Source organism: Streptopelia decaocto (genome assembly GCF_964273445.1).
Source record: "Streptopelia decaocto genome assembly, chromosome: 3".
Lineage (NCBI taxonomy): Eukaryota > Metazoa > Chordata > Aves > Columbiformes > Columbidae > Streptopelia > Streptopelia decaocto.
The window spans coordinates 90,117,637-90,137,642 of NC_138656.1; the positions used below are offsets into that span (position 1 = coordinate 90,117,637).

General features: G+C 38.8%; 1 protein-coding gene across 4 annotated transcripts in view; it reads right to left on the reverse strand.

The window, feature by feature from the left end:
• Positions 1-20,006, reverse strand: part of SMAP1 (small ArfGAP 1) — a 92,832-nt gene that overhangs the window by 2,428 nt on the left and 70,398 nt on the right. For 2 of the 4 annotated variants that reach the window (XM_082047412.1, XM_082047410.1), the window contains 4 exons: positions 17,337-17,415; positions 6,546-6,673; positions 2,113-2,281; positions 942-1,270 (listed from right to left, as the gene is read on the reverse strand). In XM_082047412.1, coding sequence (XP_081903538.1) covers positions 942-1,270; positions 2,113-2,281; positions 6,546-6,673; positions 17,337-17,415 — 705 coding nt within the window. Of the gene's footprint in view, positions 1-941; positions 1,271-2,112; positions 2,282-6,545; positions 6,674-17,336; positions 17,422-20,006 lie in introns of all 4 variants that reach the window. The other 2 variants (XM_082047411.1, XM_082047409.1) reach the window with 1 other exon arrangement.

Sequence of the window (20,006 nt, forward strand, 5' to 3'; positions counted from 1 at the left end):
TTTTTGTTTGACATTTTGAAATTCTCACCTTTTAAAAATTACTTTCAAAGCAGCATGACAGCCAGTATTTGCAAACAGGGGCTATTTTATGCGTTTAAGAAATGCTGCTTACTTTCATAAATGTTCACACTGCAGGACTGAGTAGAACAGTAAAAATTAATATAATCAAATCTAAACAAGTCACTAAGGTTCACTTCCTGAATTACTACAGTAAGCAGCATGTAATTATCATACTGTTCTTATAATTAAGAAAATATTATGAAAAAAATAGTTGCTATTGTCCATACTGAATGCCAAGGGAATCGTTTAGGTTTGATCCGCCCCACCAAATACCCTCTCAAATGCCTGATTTCAAGATGTTTCATTGGATAATGTATAAATAGAGCAGTAAGTGTGCACTAGCACTTTTAGAGAACCTTTTAAACATATTTAAAAAAAAATTTTAAAATAGCATGGAAATGCTACAGATAAATAATGAATTAGCCTCAGCAAATTATCTACAGAAGAATGTTGGAGTGCAAAGCACTGCACATTCCACTGAAATTTATCTTGAGGTCTGTAAATTGAAGTATTAATTGTTAATGGCTATCCTCAAACAATTAAATTCTCCTTTTAGTTATCAGCCTGTGTTTACATTTCAGTGTTTTGTAAGCAGAGCTAAGCCAGCTTTTTACCTGCATATTTCAGATGCTGGGATGAGGGTAGCTACAGAAGCAGAAAACTGAGTTTGGTCTACCTTGCCAAAATTTATTCTCTGCTTCTGTATTAGTTATCATTAATTTAACTAGTCACTGCTTTTTTCCATGTGCATCTGAGCAGCTCACAGTTCAGCAGTGTGAAACTTGGCTACAGTGCAACTTCCCTCCCACAGCCCAACATTTTGCAGCTGAAAAGCACCATCTTTTCTAAAGTGCTCGGGTCTGGTGATAGCGAGTCTTTACCTGAGAGAGGTTCCATTGAGCTTGTTGGTTTTGTTGCAATCCAAACTTATTTTGTGGTGTGACCATCTGTCCCACCATTCCACCTTGAGGTCCAACAACATTTTGAGGAAGTCCCATCACACCAGTTTGTGTCGTACCAGTAAATCCATTGGGCATTCCCATTCCCACCATCACGCCTGTGCTCTGTCCCATGACTGGCACCGATTGTCCCATCATGTTTCCCATCATCCCAGCTGCTGCAGGCACAGGAACTCCCATGGCTGGAAAGCCTTGAAAATGAGTTGATGGTTGTGTGGTAAATGGCATAGAAGACGACCCCATGAACATACCTGTACCAGAGAAGGGGAGACTTCAGAAAAAGCTTTCCGTGATTTTCTTCCCCATCCCCATAAGTTAGAAGTGGAATAAATAATTTTAAAGGCTAACTTTGTCCAATTGGACGTCAGTGCTGCTAATTTAGTTTCTGGTCTAAGGAAGAAGTTGCTTAAAACCTATCAGATTGGATATTAGGAAACATTTCTTCCCAGAAAGGGTTGTCAGGCATTGGAACAGGCTGCCCAGGGAAGTGGTGGAGTCACCATCCCTTGAGGTGTTTAAGAGACTCATAGATGAGGTTCTTAGGGACACGGCTTAGTGCCAGAGTTAGGTTATGGTTGGATTCAATGATCTTAAGGGTCTCTTCCACCTGAAATGATTCTATGAAAAGGAAGGGACTCACCAGCAAGGATTAACTGCCAGTTCTGCAAATCCCTGTGGTGAACCGGAATCTCTTAATCACTGTATTGGAGGTCTTTGTTTTCATACAAACATAGCTAAATTATGAAGATATGACAGCACTGTAGCGATCCTGGCAGCCTGCTGTTTGCACAGCAGAGACTCAAAACCATAAATGATGAATTAGATGGCAAAAGCTGAATTCACAAATCTTTCAGTAAATTGTATACTTGATAATTTGAACAGCTATAAATAAAAATCACATACTGTTTTTTTTTCTTTAGCTTCTGTATTATGTTTCAGTAATTTTCTCATTTTTATAAATTGTAAAAATAAAAATCTTAGTTTGAATATAGGTAGCGGGGTTACCCAACCTTAGTCTTATATGGGCAGGAGATTACTGTTCTAGGTAAAGCTTAAAATAGGATTGCACAGAAACCTTTACAAAATGATTTACCTGGAGCATTTTGCTGCTGCATGGTTCCTGTGCCGTACAGTGATAAGATGGAGTCTTTGGAGAGTTGTTTCTTTGTCGACTCTTCGGATTTTGTTGTTTGCTCAGTGAACAGATCAAGATCCCCGGATGCTGTGGACAAGGTGGCAGCTGTTGGTTTAGTGGAAGTGCTCTGGGAAATAAAGGTCAAGACAGACTACTGAATGAAAACGGCAAAAGAGGTTAGGTTAAATATTTACTGCACATCCTCCCTCCTGAACCAAATAAAACCCAATTCATTTACAGAAATTAACTTTAAGCAAATGAGGATCTAAAAAGATCTGGTATGACCCAAGACAAAAAAGCAGTGCATATGATATAGACAGAGGACCAGACCAGACAGAGGTTACAAAATAAGAAAAACTAAATTCCTGACCAGCTGCAGGGCAAACACATACAGATTATTCATTCCTGTTGCTCCTACATTTTTCATCAGTTAGAAACATAAATCACAAGCTGTAGTTAGATTATGAAAAATAATTAGGAAATCAATAAGGAGATTACAATTTACATCTCATTAATCCTCTCATAGGCAGAACAGATTAGAGCTAAAACTACTATTACAACTCAGAGGAACAGTATTTTAGAGAAAAGGCAAAAGTAAAATTTCAGTTGATCTACTTACAGTAATAAAATTTCTAAAATACATTGTTTATAATTGGCGTAGAGTTCTTGAGCATATTTAATTTCTTGAGAAAGTATTATTATCTATAACTTACTGTAGACTACAACTGAAAAACTAAAATTCATGCAGTCTGTCAGGCCTGTTTACTGCTCTTGCACCAAAATGTTTTGTAAACAAATGACATCCAGGTGTCTTTCAGTGCTGTTATTTTGCTGCTCGCACACACAGTTCCATATGGGAGTTTGCTTGGCAATTCACTGCTATCTTGTTGTATTTCTTAAAACACACAACTCATCCTATTACCAGTGGGAACTTTTAATGCAAATCGATGGTATATGCATTGAAGAAGAGCCAGGATTGGAATGCATACCTAAAATATGGCCTTGTTTTAGTCCAGCTAAACGATCCCCAACTGCTCAGCATCCACCTGCCCGATCCCACAGCACACACAAGTTTCAACTTTATCCTACCCTGAAGGAAAATCCTCCTTGTGCTGCCACCATGAAGGGACCAGATCTGCAACCAGGTCCCTCTGTTCACTGTCACTGTGTACCCACATTTATCAGATGGACAAGAAGCCACCACAACATATTCTCCCTTAAAGAAACAACCTCCAAGCTTGTCCTGGTTTTGCCGGCAGGCTGCTGACTGGGCCCCGACACACGGCTTTGTACAAATGCCACAACACAAACATTCAATAAGCAGCTTCAGAAAACACATCTGACTCTCGAAGTGCTGAAAAGCTCTCAAAATCTAAAAAGCTCAGTGTTATAAGCTGGAGGAAAAAAAAAGAAAACAACCTACAAAACAATTCTGGTACAACTAAATTGCCCAGAAAGTATCAGGAGAAAGGAGTGCAGATTCACATGGTTGATGGTGAAAAATCTCCAAACCTGCTGTAGAAAGGGAAGAGAAAAAGAACAAGAAGTGGAAACTATGTGGCAAGTGAATACCCTGCATTTATACCACAGCCAATTTGGGCCAAGGTCACTCGACCTTAGGCAGCAAGGAAGGGCAGGGTGCAGAGGGAAAGCAGACAGAAAACGACCAGGAATTGTTCAACTCCAGTGAAACCTTCTCTCTGGCCAATGTACAAGCAAACTATCCATTTCCTTCTTAAGTATTTAAAAAGCTACTGCCTCTTGCTTATTACTGACAAAAATTTCTGACTACAAAGCAAAATCGAAGGGGTTTTTTTAATGGGTAGTAGGAAGTCCTCTCCATTTGGGACAATTCTTTGCCACTGTTGCATAACCAGTCTTTGAAAATGCCAGAGTCAGACTTAATACATTCAGGGAAAAGCCCATCCTAAATAGCAGTATTTCTTTGACTGTATATATACCCAGGAAGTCCGATTATTGTATTATTCCATATTAACACAGTCCTCCCACCATGCACCCGCCTAAACCAGCCCCTGCATGACAGAAGAGCAGAAGACCTGAAGGACTGTTTATCTGTTATGTTTATGTCATGAGATTAAATGTTCCTTTAATGTCTCTTCATTCAGTTTGGTTTTGGAAGATTTGAGAGGAGCCAAAGCACTGAACAAGCACTCCCCGAAGTGTTCACCATCTCAATAAATGGAAGGTAATGCAAAATACTTGGCAAGAAAACAGCAGGTGGCATTCAAGTAAAAAACAAACAAACCCCAAAACAAACATTGACATGATTTTCACATATCTAACATTCTCACACTATCCAAGACTTTTAAGAAAGGCTATACATGGTGCTCTCAGTCATTATAATCATTGAGGGGTGGACTAGATGACCTTTAAAGGTCCCTTCCAACCCAAACTATTCAATGGTTCTACACCAATATGAAACGCCCATCAGGAGGTCAGGGAACATGCTGCTGAGCAGTTTCATGATGTCAGTGTAACAGCATTTTTCAGAGCTACTGGAAGCTATCTCCAATATGCTTCATGTTTAAACATAAATAATTTTTGTCACTGATAGCTCATGTGATTACCTGTGAAAGGTAATACCTACCCAAAGGAAGTTTTCACTGTGAAATAATGGTCAGAAGTGTCGGGACCACAAATACGGTTGCTGAGTCCATCACTTCACACTTCCCATCTGACTACACAAATAGCATGTGGCTGACAAGAAGTTTAGATTAACACATGAGACTAAAAATAAGTGCTTTCATTTTGGCTTTTAATTCCTAAAAGAGTGCAAACCAGCAGATAAATATCATGACAACCTCAATATTTTAAGTTGGTCTGACAGCTGTAGCAGTCCAGATGGCGTTTGCCCATTGTTCCTGTCACTGGGCACCGCTGGAAGGAGCCTGGCTCCGTCATCTCGGTGCCCTCCCTTCAGGTGTTTATGTACATCAGTGAGATCCCCCTGAGACTCCTGGCTGAACAGCCCCAGCTCTGTCAGCTTGTCCTCACAGGAGAGATGCTCCAGTCCCTTCATCATCTTAGTGGCCTTCTGTTGGAGTCTCTCCAGTATGTCCCTGTCTCTCTTGTAATGGGGAGCCCAGAACTGGACACAGCACCCCAGTGATCGAGGTGAGGCTGACTGGCCTGTAGTTCCCTTGGTCCTCCTTCTAGTCCTACCTGAAGATAGGAGTGACATTTGCTTCCCTCTAGTCCTCAGGCACCTCTCCCAATCACCACAATCGTTCAAAGATGGGGAGGTTATCTGAGTGCTCCTCCAAAGCCTCCCTTCTCAGAAGCCAGTTTGGGTGGATGTCAAGAGGATGGGACCAGACTCCTTTCAGTGGTGCCCAACAACAGGATGAGGGGCAACGAGCACAGACTGAAGCACGGGAGGTTCCATCTGAATATGTGGAAAAACTTCTTTACTTTGACAGTGCCAGAGCACTGGAACAGGCTGCCCAGAGACGTTGTGGAGTCTCCTTCTCTGGGGACATTCAAAACTGGCAGGACACATTCCCGTGCCATCTGCTCTAGGTGAAGGTTGGACTAGATGATCTCCAGAGGTCACTTCCAACCCTAACTGTTCTGTAAGGAGGTGCATTCTGATGTCCACCAGCTATGTTTAGCACCAACACCTTGTTCTTTGAGGCTGAAAGCTCAGGAGCTGCAGCTTTCAGCTTTCAGCAGTTTTCTTTGTGCGTCGCAAAGCTGCCTTTCTCAGCTACAACAGGCTTGGCAATAGGGCATCTTCCAAACTATCATGGCTGTAAGAGAGGGAGTGGGCCAGGTGCAGGGGTTATGCTACCCTTCCTTGAGGAAAGACAGACATACAAGTTGTAAGATGAGACAGAAGATGGATTAGCCTGGGAAGCAATACTAGTTTTTCTTGACATCCATTCCTGATTTTGAGTATGAAGCTTGAGACCCCACATTTTTAGAAGCTCTAAGAAGCATCTGCTGTAGCCTTTCCTAAACATCAGCATCATATAGTAATAAGAGGTCCTTAAAAAGTATGTCTTAAAGGCCAGTAACATGAGAACATCAAGTAAAAATATATTCAGCAATACCTATTAAAAAACAGAACAAGACAAAAGAATGTAAATTTAAAAGAAAACATGAATACTATCACCAGGGTAAGACAGAATCCAGCCTAGCTGGATAACATGAGGGAATCAAAAGGGAAGACCACATTATTTCCTAGTTCTACATCCAAACAGCATGGAATCTTGATGAGGTAAGAAAAATAGAACCATTACAGCTAAAGAGTCTCCAGTCACGAGTTTTGAGAAGTACGCATTCCTTCTGTATGAATGAACAATTCCCTGAAGGAAAATATGCACGTGTATGCACATATTTACACACACACACAAATGAATTAATTTTACCTGCGCAGGAGGTACGGCAGCTGCCGGTAAAGGATTAGAGATCATTGGACCGAAGATATCCAGGTCATCATTCAGCGCGGTGACAGCAGCAGTGCCTCCGTTCGTAATGGAAGCTTCAGCTGGACCATCTTAAAAAGACAACAGAATCACATTTAAAGTGAAAATGGTTAATATTTTAACAGCATGAGAATACTTAAAGCTGCCCATTCCCTCCTACCCATCAAAGCTGTATTCAATTTCTGAGAGAAGACATTTTGCAGACTGCGATATTGTTTAGATTTTGTAAGAACTTCTTTCCCTACAAAGATGGTATACTAGCGTGCTTCAGAAAAAACAAACAACCGCCTCCAAACAAAACACTTAAAAGATTTCCCTAAGGACAACCATGCCAACTTATCAGTACACATTATTCATTTTTCAAGTGGCTTTTTCAAGAACACCAACATTTTCTGTGAGAATTTATAAACAGATGAGAATTTAAACTGAGAAGACCCAAATTTACACTGAGAAGGCCCAAACTTTGTAGCCATGTATCACACAAAATGCACTGATCTTTGTTCTCAAATTAAAATTTGTATTTTAGAATACATAAAGTTATTCTTGGTTTGCTAATGTACTCAAGGGTACATAATTAAACTTCCCCCTTTTTCAAAAGCCCTTTGCACTGACTTTATTCTGTAGCTCCACAGGTCCTGGGCTCGTGACCCATAAGAACCCACGGCTCTCGCTTCGTACAGTTCACCTTCTGCAGCCCTGCTGCTTGTAACCATTTTAACACAGGAATATATTTCGTAATCTAAGTGAATGGGAATACGTGCAGACTAAAAAAAGGCTGAAGAATTATACTTTTAAGGAGAATTGGAAGAAAATACTTTAAAAGATGTAGGGACAAAAGCATCACAAAATGTGCTTAAGGAATTGAGTGACCATTTCTCACTTGCTTTTAAGTTGACCAAGAACGCGTGGAAAAAAATGGCTAATTAGTTTTATTCCTAAGCTTATCACAAATGGGTTGCCATTACATAGAGCTTGACAAATACAAAGCTGAGTATGGATTCTGATGAACACTATGATCACTGCACAGTGTTAACGGCAAATTTAAGAAAGCTTTTTTTAGGCAAAATAAAAAAGTTAAGTTTCAATGTATCAAATACTCTCTGGACAAGTCAGACTTTTCTGGCAGAATAAACTAGCCAAATTAAGGCAAGATTCTCTCTCCGACAGAAATATTGCCATGACAACTGGCATAGCATTACCCGAGGATAAATATTCTAAAACCATTGGATTACAGTACACTGAAAAAACTACTACTAAAACATATAAAAATCTCTACTTCCTTTTACTTGCATGTAGTGTATCCACTGATCTCATTACTCAGAAGGAGTTTCTGTAAAGCAAATATTAACTTACCTAGCATCTTAATTAAAGGATCTTTAATTTTTTTTGAAGTCACACAAACACTCATAGGTAGCTAACTTCAAATACATACATCAGAAACTTCAGACATACATTACAAGCTAAAATATTCCAAATTTAAAATACCACAGAACACTTTAAAAAGCATCAAGGACATTAAAAAATATTTACTATATATTGAAGAAAGCCAGTCACTTCCTCCTAAGTGAGGAAGTTATCTTACAGTGTCCTACACCCATGACAGTTATCCTCCTGTGTGAAAAGATCCATTTCAACAGGAGAGGTTAATCACTGGAACATCAGCAATAGCAGCTTAGTGCTAACACAAGCAACACATGCCTTACTGCCACAGAGAAACATGAAAGGCTGAAAGCAGATGTGAGGTTTAGGCTTATTAAAGTTTCTAGAACTCTAATGAGGACAGGGAAGTGGTACAATTAGTAAAGAGCACAGTCAATATACCTAATTTAATTAAATCAAATCGTAGGAAGCTTCCACCAATTATTTAAAATAATACTGTTCCATCTCTCACATAATTGCAATATTCTTTCCCATCTGCTAAGGAACAATTGCAGTATTCTTCTAAGACAAGAGATGTAATGGAGTTTACTACTTGGAAAGAAGTTCTTTTGCTCTCTTCTACCTTTCTATTTAAGAACACAAATAACTAGCAGACCATAGCAAGACCAGTCACCCTGCATGTACAATATTGTAATTTTTCATTATTTTGTTCTGTCACATGCAAACTCAGTGCAGTTCTGGGAGCTGGAGACTAACTTTCCCAATAGCCCAGGACATTGACAGGATAAAACAAGGTATCAGAAACTGTACGAAGCACCAGTCCCTTCACCAGCCTGGAAATCACTTGACTGAGGAGACCATCACAGGAGACCTGACAAGATTTTTGGCCATTAACTCATCCAAGAAGGCACTGCATTCTGAAACAATCCATTCCGAAGATCACCGCTCATTTCTGTCTGCCTTCAAACTATGATGGAAGGCGGCCCTGCTTTGGCTGCCTTGCATGAAAGTACTTTTTATTTTAAAGACTGTTACCACTGTATATGTGAAAACTTGACACAGAAGTAATGAATGTCAAAATCCAACAATGTGGAACAGTCAGCAGTTAGCGCCACCCATGCATATGCAGCTTGTCTTACTGCAGGGATGCTAGCCTTTGTGCCTTAATACAAATAGACGATGTGGCACAGCTATAGCTGCTATAGAAACCACAACTTTGAACTGACTCTGGTATATGTAAAATCCCCAGCATATTTTTAAAGCACTTACTGAACCTTTTTCATACAGGGAATTATGAAACAACCAAGCAGAAGGGTGCAGGTTTGCAATTCTTTGGGAGCTCTGTGCTTGCTTTCCTTACTACTTCAGATGCACAAATTATTTTATACCCTAATTTAGTAGCAAACATAAACAATAGCTTAGTATTTGCTAATTCTCAAATCTACTCCATGTCAATGGGAAACTGACATCAAATTCTGCATGGAGCAACAGCAAACAGACCCAATAACGAGGACGAAAATACCTTGGCGGAGGGATGTGAGAAGGAAAAGTGAGTAGCATTCGCAAGAAACTGAACCTCAGCAAGTATTTATTACCCAAAATTGTGACAAGTTTGTGATGATAAGTGCTGTCTGCAAGAACTAATAAAGACCCAAGAAGTCCACAAAAGCAAAATGACCATGGGAATGGCTTGGCAATATTAGATCTTCTACGCTGAGTAAATAGTGAGTAGCTTGAACAATGACCACAGGAGTGAAGTAGCCACCTCAGCCAATTTTATTACTATGTCATGATTTGACCAGTGGGAGGATTGCCATTCCAACAGTTCTTAAAAGCAAAGTTACAAACTCATCTGTGGTTATGACAAAGCTATTTAAATCTTGGCTGTGAAGGTCTCCTCCTTCCCTTATTTTTGTTCCGATGAATGGAAGTCAGCAGACAGCAAAATGACCACATGTATGATCTGACCCACTGTTCCATCCACACCAGTGCTTTAAGATGGGTGTAAATAAATACACTGGTAAATTAAGTAACAAGCTTCTTTTGAGGTCATTCTGCAGACAGGCAGTTCCAACATCTCCCCAAAGGTTCACTGTTTCAGATAAATTTAGGAATGAACAGTGCATAATTTTCATGCAAAAGGATTGTCTAGAATTAATAATTTAATGATCTCATTTTCTCAGTGAGGCACATGTATTAATAAAAATCTCTCGTCACATTCCAAAGTGGTTCAGTTTCCCTGAATGAAAAAAAGTTTAACATATGAGACTGAAAATTTAAACATAATAATTTACTAAAACAGGCATTTCACATATTTACAATATTCATGAGGGAACACATTTGCAAGAACATAGTATTTTTCAAGTGTTTAATATGCTGCTTATAAATTAATACTATGAAAACCAGGTTTTTGCTAGATCCCTTCTGTAAGAGCATTATTTGATAATGTACATACCTTTCATCTCTTACTGAATTTTACATTAAAAATAAATATTTTCCTGTCTGCATGAGTGCAGAAACCAGACATTTTGAATTACTGTTTACGAGGCAGTCTAAAGCCCGTATGAATAGTGTTAACAGGTGGATCCTGTCTTACTGATTCTCAAAAATGTAATGGTTGGAATATTCGTATCTATTAAAAAGCAACTCTGAAAGCATGTTTCTCCCATGAAACAAAAAGATTTCATAAAGAACTAAACTTCAGAATACAGAAGAAACCTAACAGTGTTTTCACTCCAGTTTATCACTTGTAGAAATATTAGTATCTTCATTTAAATATATATGTGCATGCAGGAATACAAATATTTCTATTTCAGCATAACAGTTCACACTTTATACACAGAGATTACAGATAATCTGAACTTCAATGGACCAGGTCATGGATTAGGAAGCAGTTCTTCCCTTCCTTCCTCATTTTCAATTATTTCTGTAGTAGAATAAAGATACTCCAGCAGAGTTCTGAGTTCTACATTATTCTAAGTATATTACTTTTCATTCAGCTTGTGCTTAAACTTAACACTGATTAGAAGAGGCGGCATGTATTTGACAGAAGGAAACATGGCTGTAGTCTTTCCATGGAACAGGTGAAAATCAGATTAAGTTATATAGGCCTGTCTGAATATTTTGAGAAATGTATAGCTTCAACCATCACAGAATTACTTTGAAACGGCTAACTTGTCCTTCCATCACTTCTCTGGAGGACAGATCCATCGCTAGGTATGAAGTGTCAGGTGTGGCAGAAGCTGTTGCGGTGAGAGCACAGCCCAGGCAGAGCGTCAGAGAAGGTAATGTGGGGAGTCAATAGCTGCTGTTCTTCATTGTTGCTCCTGCCTGCGGTCCCAAAACTGCTCTTAGAATTTATGACAGAATATCTGACTGCTGTCTGCTATACTGTCCAAAGCAGATGCTGCTTCTAATGTCAGATTAGGAAATCTTGCTTAAATTTGACAGCAGAAACAAAAGCTATTTAGCAGGATGTATTTAGTGAGTGAGGGGTCCCAGTGATGTTAGCCTTTGCAGTGCTTTTCTGTATATATTTTATTAGTGCCTGATATCATGGTTTCCAATTCAGTGCTGCCGTTTGTTATGAAAGCTTTCATATATACCATTAATCCATGGTATGTTTATCTGCACCAGCAATGAGAATGGCCATGAGAAGAGCTTCACAGGGACAGCAAGAAAAGGAAAGAGCAAGGGAGATCTGCTCTTAAACTTTGCATTATGTTTCTGAAACTCATTTTCTATCCGGTAAACTATTTACAAGAACTTCTAAGCGCTGCCATGTATTTTTATATATACAATCATTTATGACAGCCATACCAAGACTTGCAATAGAGGGAGAATATGCATATTATTATTTATTACACCAAATTACTAGAAAGGCAGAACTGAGAGAAATAGTTCAATACTTAAAAAAAAAAAACAACCTGGGGCAAAGATATAAACAAGGCTTGTCTGTCCAAAATGACTGTGGAATTTTTTTACTGCATTAGTAAAATTTTATTTATTGCTAAAACCTTTGCAGAATTGACAAAGTATTCACAGGAAGGCCATTTTTATATAATACTTCTAAAAACAAAATGTGGAAAGCCAGAAAGCTAACAATGCTGTATGCCTCAAGTGGTTGTAAATGTTTTCAGTTTGAGTAGATACATTGCTTACCTAAGCATAATCTTAACATAGCAGCAATACTATAAATGCTAACATGTTTACAAGCTCAAGAAGTGGGCCCATGAGAACCTCAGGAGGTTCAGCAAGGCCAACTACAACGTCCTGCACCTGGGTCAGGGCAGCCCTTGGTATCAGTACAAGCTGGGGGATGAAGGGATTGAGAGTAGCCCTGCTGAGAAGGACTTGGGGGTACTGGTGGATGAAAGGTTGGACATGAGCCGGCAATGTGTGCTTGCAGCCCAGAAGGTCAATCGTATCTTAGGCTGCATCAGAAGGAGTGTGGCCAGCAGATGGAGGGAGGTGATTCTGCCCCTTTGCTCTGGTGAGACCCCACACCTGGAGTCCTGCATCCAGCTCTGGAGCCCTCAGTACAGGAAAGACATGGACCTGTTGGAGAGGGGCCAGAGGAGGCCACAAAAACGATCAGAGGGCTGAAACAGCTCTGCTGCAAGGACAGGCTGAGAGAGTTGGGGTTGTTCAGCCTGGAGAAGAGAACAGTCTGGGAAGACCTTATTGAGGCCTTTCAGTACTTAAAAAGGGCCTGTAAGAAGGAAGGTGACAGACTTCTTAGTAGGGCCTGTAGTGACAGGACAAGGGGTAATGGTTTTAAACTAAAGGAGGGGAGATTCAGGCTAGATAGGAGGAAGAAATTTTTTACAGTGAAGGTGGTGAAACACTGAACAAGTTGCTCAGAGAGATGGCAGATACACCATCCCTGGAAACATTCAAGGCCAGGCTGGACGGGGCTCTGAGCAACCTGATCTGGTTGAAGGTGTCCCTGCTCATGGCAGGGGGGTTGGACTGGATGACCTTTGAAGGTCCCTTCCAACCCAAACTATTCTGTGATTCTGAGTCTACGATCTGTGCGTCCATATATGATATTTATGTACTTATAAATGTATCTTTATTATTTCTTCAATGCAGCTTTCCAACTGACAACCAACTATGCTGCTTTGATACTTACCAAAGAGTACCGGCAAAACTACAGCGTGTTTCAAAGCAGTATATTTCATGATGGCAACCACATAGAATTACATGAAAATTTACAAACAGTTTAATGAGTTATGGAGCTGTAATAATTTGAAATTCTATGCCCTGCCCTTCCAAGTGGTAAGAGTTTCATTCATGGGCAGTTCATGGTTGCAGACATGTAGGGATTTCAAATTGGGTCCATCTTTTTGAAACATCCTGTACATTTCTCAGTTATGCAACATTCAGCTACAATTCACACCATGATTCAGCTCTCAAAACTTCACAGAATTCCTTCAGAGAATATTTCCCCCACACAAGCAGATACACAGCTTTCAGTGTATCATAATTCACATCCGGTCATGCCGGATGAACGCCCCACACATCACATTCAGTTAATACCAACAACATAATAAATTTCTATTCTTCTAGTCATTCATTGTAACTTATCACAATGGTTAGTGGAGAACGTGCAATTGTCTGTTTTATGAAGGGCACATCTAAACATGTTAAATGATGCAGAATATGTAAAATGCACTTTCCTTTTTTCTGGTAATATAGTTTAATATTTTTTTCTGTGAGTTTGTATGTTGAAATAATTTCTACATGCCATAGCCTAAAAAGCAGAATGATCCAAAATTGCCTGTGTAATATTCCAAGAAAAGATTCCCACTATCGTACACAGCTATCATACAATTTTTTACAAGTATTTTAAAAAACTGTATTTACACCAATCTGGCGTAAGTGGAGACATCTACCTTATAAGACAAAACTCCAAAAAGGAGCATGGAGTGCCAGCTTAACATCAGATATGAAAATACAGCACAGCTGAAGAAATACAGTTTACACACTGTGACTTTTGAACTGAAAAATGTTTCCTATAACTCTATTAAAATTAATTTTATAAAATCCCATATTATTGATTTTAGCATGAATTTTAAGTGCCCATTTTTTTCAATAGGGCACTCTTGCAGAGTAGATAAGATCCAACTAATTTTAGAGAGCATTAAAAATCAGCTTCAGTTTTAGCGCAAAGAAACAGGCTGTGATTTCTTAGGGCTTTGGAAGAGAATGAAGAAATTTGGGGTTGCACAGCAAGAACATGAACACTATTGCTTGTCTAGAATCTAAGATTATTTGGCTTGTACATGTCCATTTCCTCACCTTTCTGTGTGTGTTGAACTAAAATCTACTCTGAAACAAAAGGCCAAGAGCCACAAATGTTTATGTAGCTGGGTTGTTAAGAAGTGAATATACAAATGGTATCTCAATAATAAACCCCCCGAACAAGAACTCAAGGGAACCACATGAATCTATTTAAAAAGCCTCAGAAGAAACAGAAACAGGATAGTACAGTCATTGAGGATATTATGCCTCCTTTGCTATTACAAGATTTAAAGATACAATCTGCCTACACTTATTACCTTGAGAATTTTGCAACTTGTAAAGAAAAATAAAAAACAATTTATTTTTAGAAAACTATCTTTTCTAGCTACGATTGCCACTGGGTAACTCCTATCTCACAGGATGTTTACCTTCTCATGAGACCACTATTAAAACCCAGTTGAGATAAAAAGAGCAATGATCCAAAGGTTAACTCCATACCCAAAGCTAGCACTGAGGCTTACTCAAGAAAATAGTTTGCAAGAGGCTGCGCTGCTTTGAAAGCCAAAATTATTCTAGCATGAGTTGTAATCCATTAAAATTAATTCCTATGCTATCACAAGCAATTCTGATCTGCCCTAGTAAAAGTTACTACTGTTCTTCATTTGCAGAAATGAAGACCTAAGAGAATGAATCCTAATTGTCCAGTCAGTAAGAAGAGCGAGCTGTGCAATCATATCAATTTTAATAGTGTTTGATATGACATATCAAACATTTTAATCAGCAGTGCACTGCTGCGGCAACAAAGGCAAATGGGATTCTGGGCCGTGTCCGCAGGGACATCACTTGCTGAGACAGACGTGATCACACGCTGCTCAGCACTTGCCAGGCTGTGCCTGGAGTCCGTGCGTGGTTCTGGTGCCCACAATGCAAGAAAGATGCGGACAGACTGAGGAGAGTCCAAAGGAGGGCCACAAAGGTGGTCAGAGGGTTGAAGAACATGCCCTGTTGGGCAAGACTGAAGGAGTGAGGTCTTTTCTCCCTGGAGAAGGCTCGGGGGGATCTCATCACAGTCTGCCAGTGGTTAAAGGGCAGCTATTATACAAAGGGACCAAGGTTCTCTCTTCACAAGGAACCACATGGAGAAGACAAGGGGCAGCAGGTACAAGTTGCACCAGTAGAGGTTTCATCTCCATATTTTTTACAGTGAGATCAATCACTGGAAGGACCTCCTCGTGGATGTGGTGGGGCCCCCATCACTGGAGGTTTTCAAGCTGCAATCGGACAGGATGCTGGATGACCTCACATGGGCTCCCTTGCCCACAGGCTGGACCAGATGATCTTTCCAGGTCCCTTCCAACCTGGGCTATTCTATGGTTTCATAATATATTGGGTTGAAAACTTTCTTTTAACACTATGTAATACTCTTTCTTTAAATACCATCAGAAGTAGTCTACTGCAGGCATTAATTAAAAGACAACTCTCCAAATGAAATATGCAGGTCTACTCTCATTAATACGTATCTCACTTGCAGCTCAGTGGTTTCCAAGTGCTACTACCTCATTACGCTGCCTTTCAATTTGTTATTTAAAAGATCTTTAAACACTCCCTCCTGTAAAATTATGGGTTTTTTAACAAACAGATTACAAACTTTGCCCTTTGTATGTCTCACAAAAGCAGCACAGCTGTTGAGCACTAATTATAAGACTCTTTCTTTTGCATTTAACATCTGAAGTTACCCTAAGTAATCCAAGTCATTATAGGATCATAAAACAGTGTTACCAAGACTCTTTTCAAATCATGCCTAAAAGGACACAGAAGCCTAGCAATCTCAAAATCACATATTGATTAAATTTTAGTTCTTAATTAAGTTGTTGGTTTGGCAAAGGAAAATAAAGGAGAATCAGCTTTCCATCAACTCTAATTACCGTGGTTTTTTTTTCTAATAGGTTCATTCTACATGCATAATCTAACTTCTACTGTGTTAATGAGATTTGCTTGCCTATGGTAGCAGATGACTTGAAACAAGATATAGACCACAACACATACATAACTAGTACAAACATAGTATTTTGCAGCTATTCTACATCCAGAGGGAAAATAACGTGCATTTTGTATGATAGTGTGAATTTTAAAACAGAGAAGCCATTTATTGTTTTGTTGCAACATTATTCATACCTTAAACCCCAAAATTTTTAAAAATAAACAAAACATTTTTCTACAAAGTTAAAAAAAATTACATTTAAGACTAAGCAGCCTCCTCCAATATTCTGTAAAAAGTATGTGGAAATTTAAGAATAACTATTATATTAATATACATTAATATATACTCTTAATATCCACTCTCAACACTTAGAAAATTTTCCTAACACTGAACAATAAAAGACAAGAATCATTATTGTAATATATAATTATTCCAGTTCCATTTTAAGAGTCTACCCAATGAAAAAACACACAGTAACACTACATAAAAGACAGATTTTATAACTATGGCCTTCAACAAGCAGAGAAAAAGAAATAAAAAACTCAACAGTATAGCCAGACAGTACAAATAAAATTATTTGGGTCCAAACCAGTTTATTTACAAGACAAATACACAGTTACCTGCCAGTCAGAAAACAAAAAGGTATAGTAGATTAAAATGAATGATGGTCACAATCAGTACACAACACTGAAATGCCCAATGTATTAAGTTTAAAAACGTACTAGTCAGCTGCAGTCAGACAGTTTACTGTTCTTTTAACTATATAGCAATTTTATGATATAAGTTACTTTACAGTTATACAATTCAGATGAGCTCAGCATTTTCATTAAAAAGTACATTTGTTCCATAAACATTGAAATACCATAATCCACAAGCCCTTTGAAGATCACTTTGATAACTTCTCCTTCCCACAGGAGCTCATTACTCTCCTTAGCAAAACACAAGTATTGATATACCCAGATCCCTATGGCATTTTCCTTTATAGTTTCAAATCCATAGACTCAGTCTTATAGTTTGCAAATTCATTCAACTATCAGTAAGCACAGAGAAAATAAAAGTATGTCTATTAAAATACAGAATGATGTATCTGTGGTCAACTGAAAAACAATTAATTTTTTATTGCTTACCCAGTCCTAAAAGGTCGATAGTGGGTTCTGATGACTTTTTTGGACTGGCTTTAGCTTCTGATTGCTGATCCTCTTTCTTCTGTGGCTTTAAAGGAAAAAAACAAAACAAAACACAAGTGACCTTTCTGAAAAAGATAGAGTGCTTAAAAAATTCTCATTAAAGATGCTGCTCCAGTATCAGAAGTAGAACCCCTTTTCTGTATTTGTAATGAAATAAGTTGCAGTTATGGTCATAATGGACATGGCACAGGACTGTAAAATTTATCCTTATACCTTCACTTGTATGTAATACATTTTTAAATAAATCTAAGTTCCAGAACAGGTTAAAAATAAACTGAAATCTTAAACTGAACCACTGCATACCATGCACTAGGCAAAAGTTGTCCATAATTTGGTTTATTGACTAATTTGAGCACCCAAACTATACAGTTTTGTAGCATTAATGGGAAAGATCTTCCAAGTTTTTAAAAGCTTAAATTTAAAAATTAGAAGCAGACTAATTATATTATTTAGGCTTCCTGAAAAGAGCATGTACAGAACATGCAGACTTTATAGATGCTAAGCAGCAATGGAAATGATCTGTGTTCGTGATCACTGTTCCAGTGGTCCACCACCCTCTGGGTGAAGAACCTTCTCCTAACGTCCAGCCTCAGAGATGCAATGAACTGAACTCCATCTCCACAGCTACAGGGAACAAGTATCTTCCCACTCAGAATGGTCCTTGCCAGCTCTCCCAGAAATACTTGCTTCCTCTTGCCAAAAATCCTTGTACCTTGTTCAAGACCAAAATTGTCTGGGAAACTCCCTGCTGGAAAAATATTCCACGGATTCCTGATTCTATATTGTGCTACAACTTTCATCTTTAAGTATGTGATCTGAAGAAAAGCACACTGATTCCAAACGCTACTCTATATTGCAGAAAAAAATGCCTTATATTTGATATGAGAAGGAAGTATAGTTTTTGCAAGTAAATTTTTGCATATCAAGAATTTCTTACAAGTGACTGTTCAAAAGATAGTTTTCTACAACTGACCATATGTGGCAGAATGCAAATCCCCCTCTCTCCCCCTCCCTCCTTCAGTAGGCGCCACTGAGCCGCTGGGCACCTGCGGCCAGTGTGGGGGATGTTTGGAGGCTTCAGGGGCACCCACAGCCAGTGTGGGGGTGCAGAGAAGCTTCTAGAATGCCTACAGTCAGATCTGATCAGCCAATAAAACCAGGATTCTCGTCGAGACTCCGCCCATTGTTGCGGGTCTCTCGGAGCACGAGCAAGTTGCTGCCGCCGAGAGCCCCCCGCTCCCCGACACTGAGACTCCGCTTGCCTTGCCGCCACGGGTGTAAGTACGTGGATCTCTTTAAAATAATCCCGCACCGTGTTCAGGCAAGCATGTATTCGTCTCGGACTCAGGGCCGGCTCTGGCATTGTTTTGAGTGAAGCCACGTGCATGCACACTGTGGACCGCCTGTTGTATTAGTTGCTGCCCCTTAATAATTTTCCTCAACTGATACCCGAACCTTTATTTAAGTCACTTTGGAGTGCTAAAACCCTGTTTCTCACCAGTTTAATAAAAGTTGTTTTGGACCCTATTGTCCCTTAAACTAACCTCGGGCTGCCTCCGTGACACCATACCTCAGCAAATGCGCCATAAAACTTAAACTATTATTACAAACACCAATCAGAATTAACAGTGAGTATTTCAGCACAGAATTTATTATACAATTTTGCACATTTGGTTCTCTCCAACTCAGTAAGGAACACCACGGGTCACAGAAGCTGTAAACAGAAGCATTTCTGACATATTGCTTGATTTCATGAAACTTTTTTTTTGCTTAAACAGCTTAACAATTCTGAATATAGAACAACTTATTTAAACTGAAAAGCAAAACTGTTAGAATTATATTAAACGTGCAAGTTTTCATTACTCCAGATTAGATTTATGATAAGTACCTGAAAGCACAAGTTTGAAATAAATTAAGCTTGACATGTTTGGTTTAGAATGCAAACTTTTCACAGAAACCAAAACACTTTTGCGTACATCAGTAAGAACTAACCAGCTAGAGTTCAAATAGCACTCTGTTTTATTTAGTATTATTACAGTAGCAAATTAATCTCATTACCTAAAATAAAAATTTGAAAATATAGTAGGAATAACCTACTTAGGTACTCTGCTTTGTCAAATGAACATTTTCAATAATTATTAAATGCAGACTTCTGTTTCATCATTCTCTAAATAGGGGAGGCAATGAAGATAAGTATAAAAATATGAATTTCTATTAAAATAAGATACTTTAAGGTACCCTTTTCCAATATCATTACTATAATTCTTGATCAGCAGTTTCTTTCCCATTTTGCTCCCTTGCCAGTACTTCAGAGCTAGTTACTTTAAAAAAGACTGCAAAATTATTTTCAGGCTTGTTAGTACAGCAAGTATTTCTAGATGTTAATACTGCATTCATTTCCTTGATGGAGATCTTCTCCTTAAAGCACTATTCAATAGCTCCTTTACAGCTACAGAGTTTTTACCAACACAGTAATCTTCAGTCTGAAAAATGAAAAAAAGCTATTAGTCACCTACCAATTTACCAGTACTTGGTCTCTGTAATAGCAGTCAATATTCAGCAGCTATATGGAACAAAACCAACCTTCCCCTTGCCCTTAATTTTACCTGC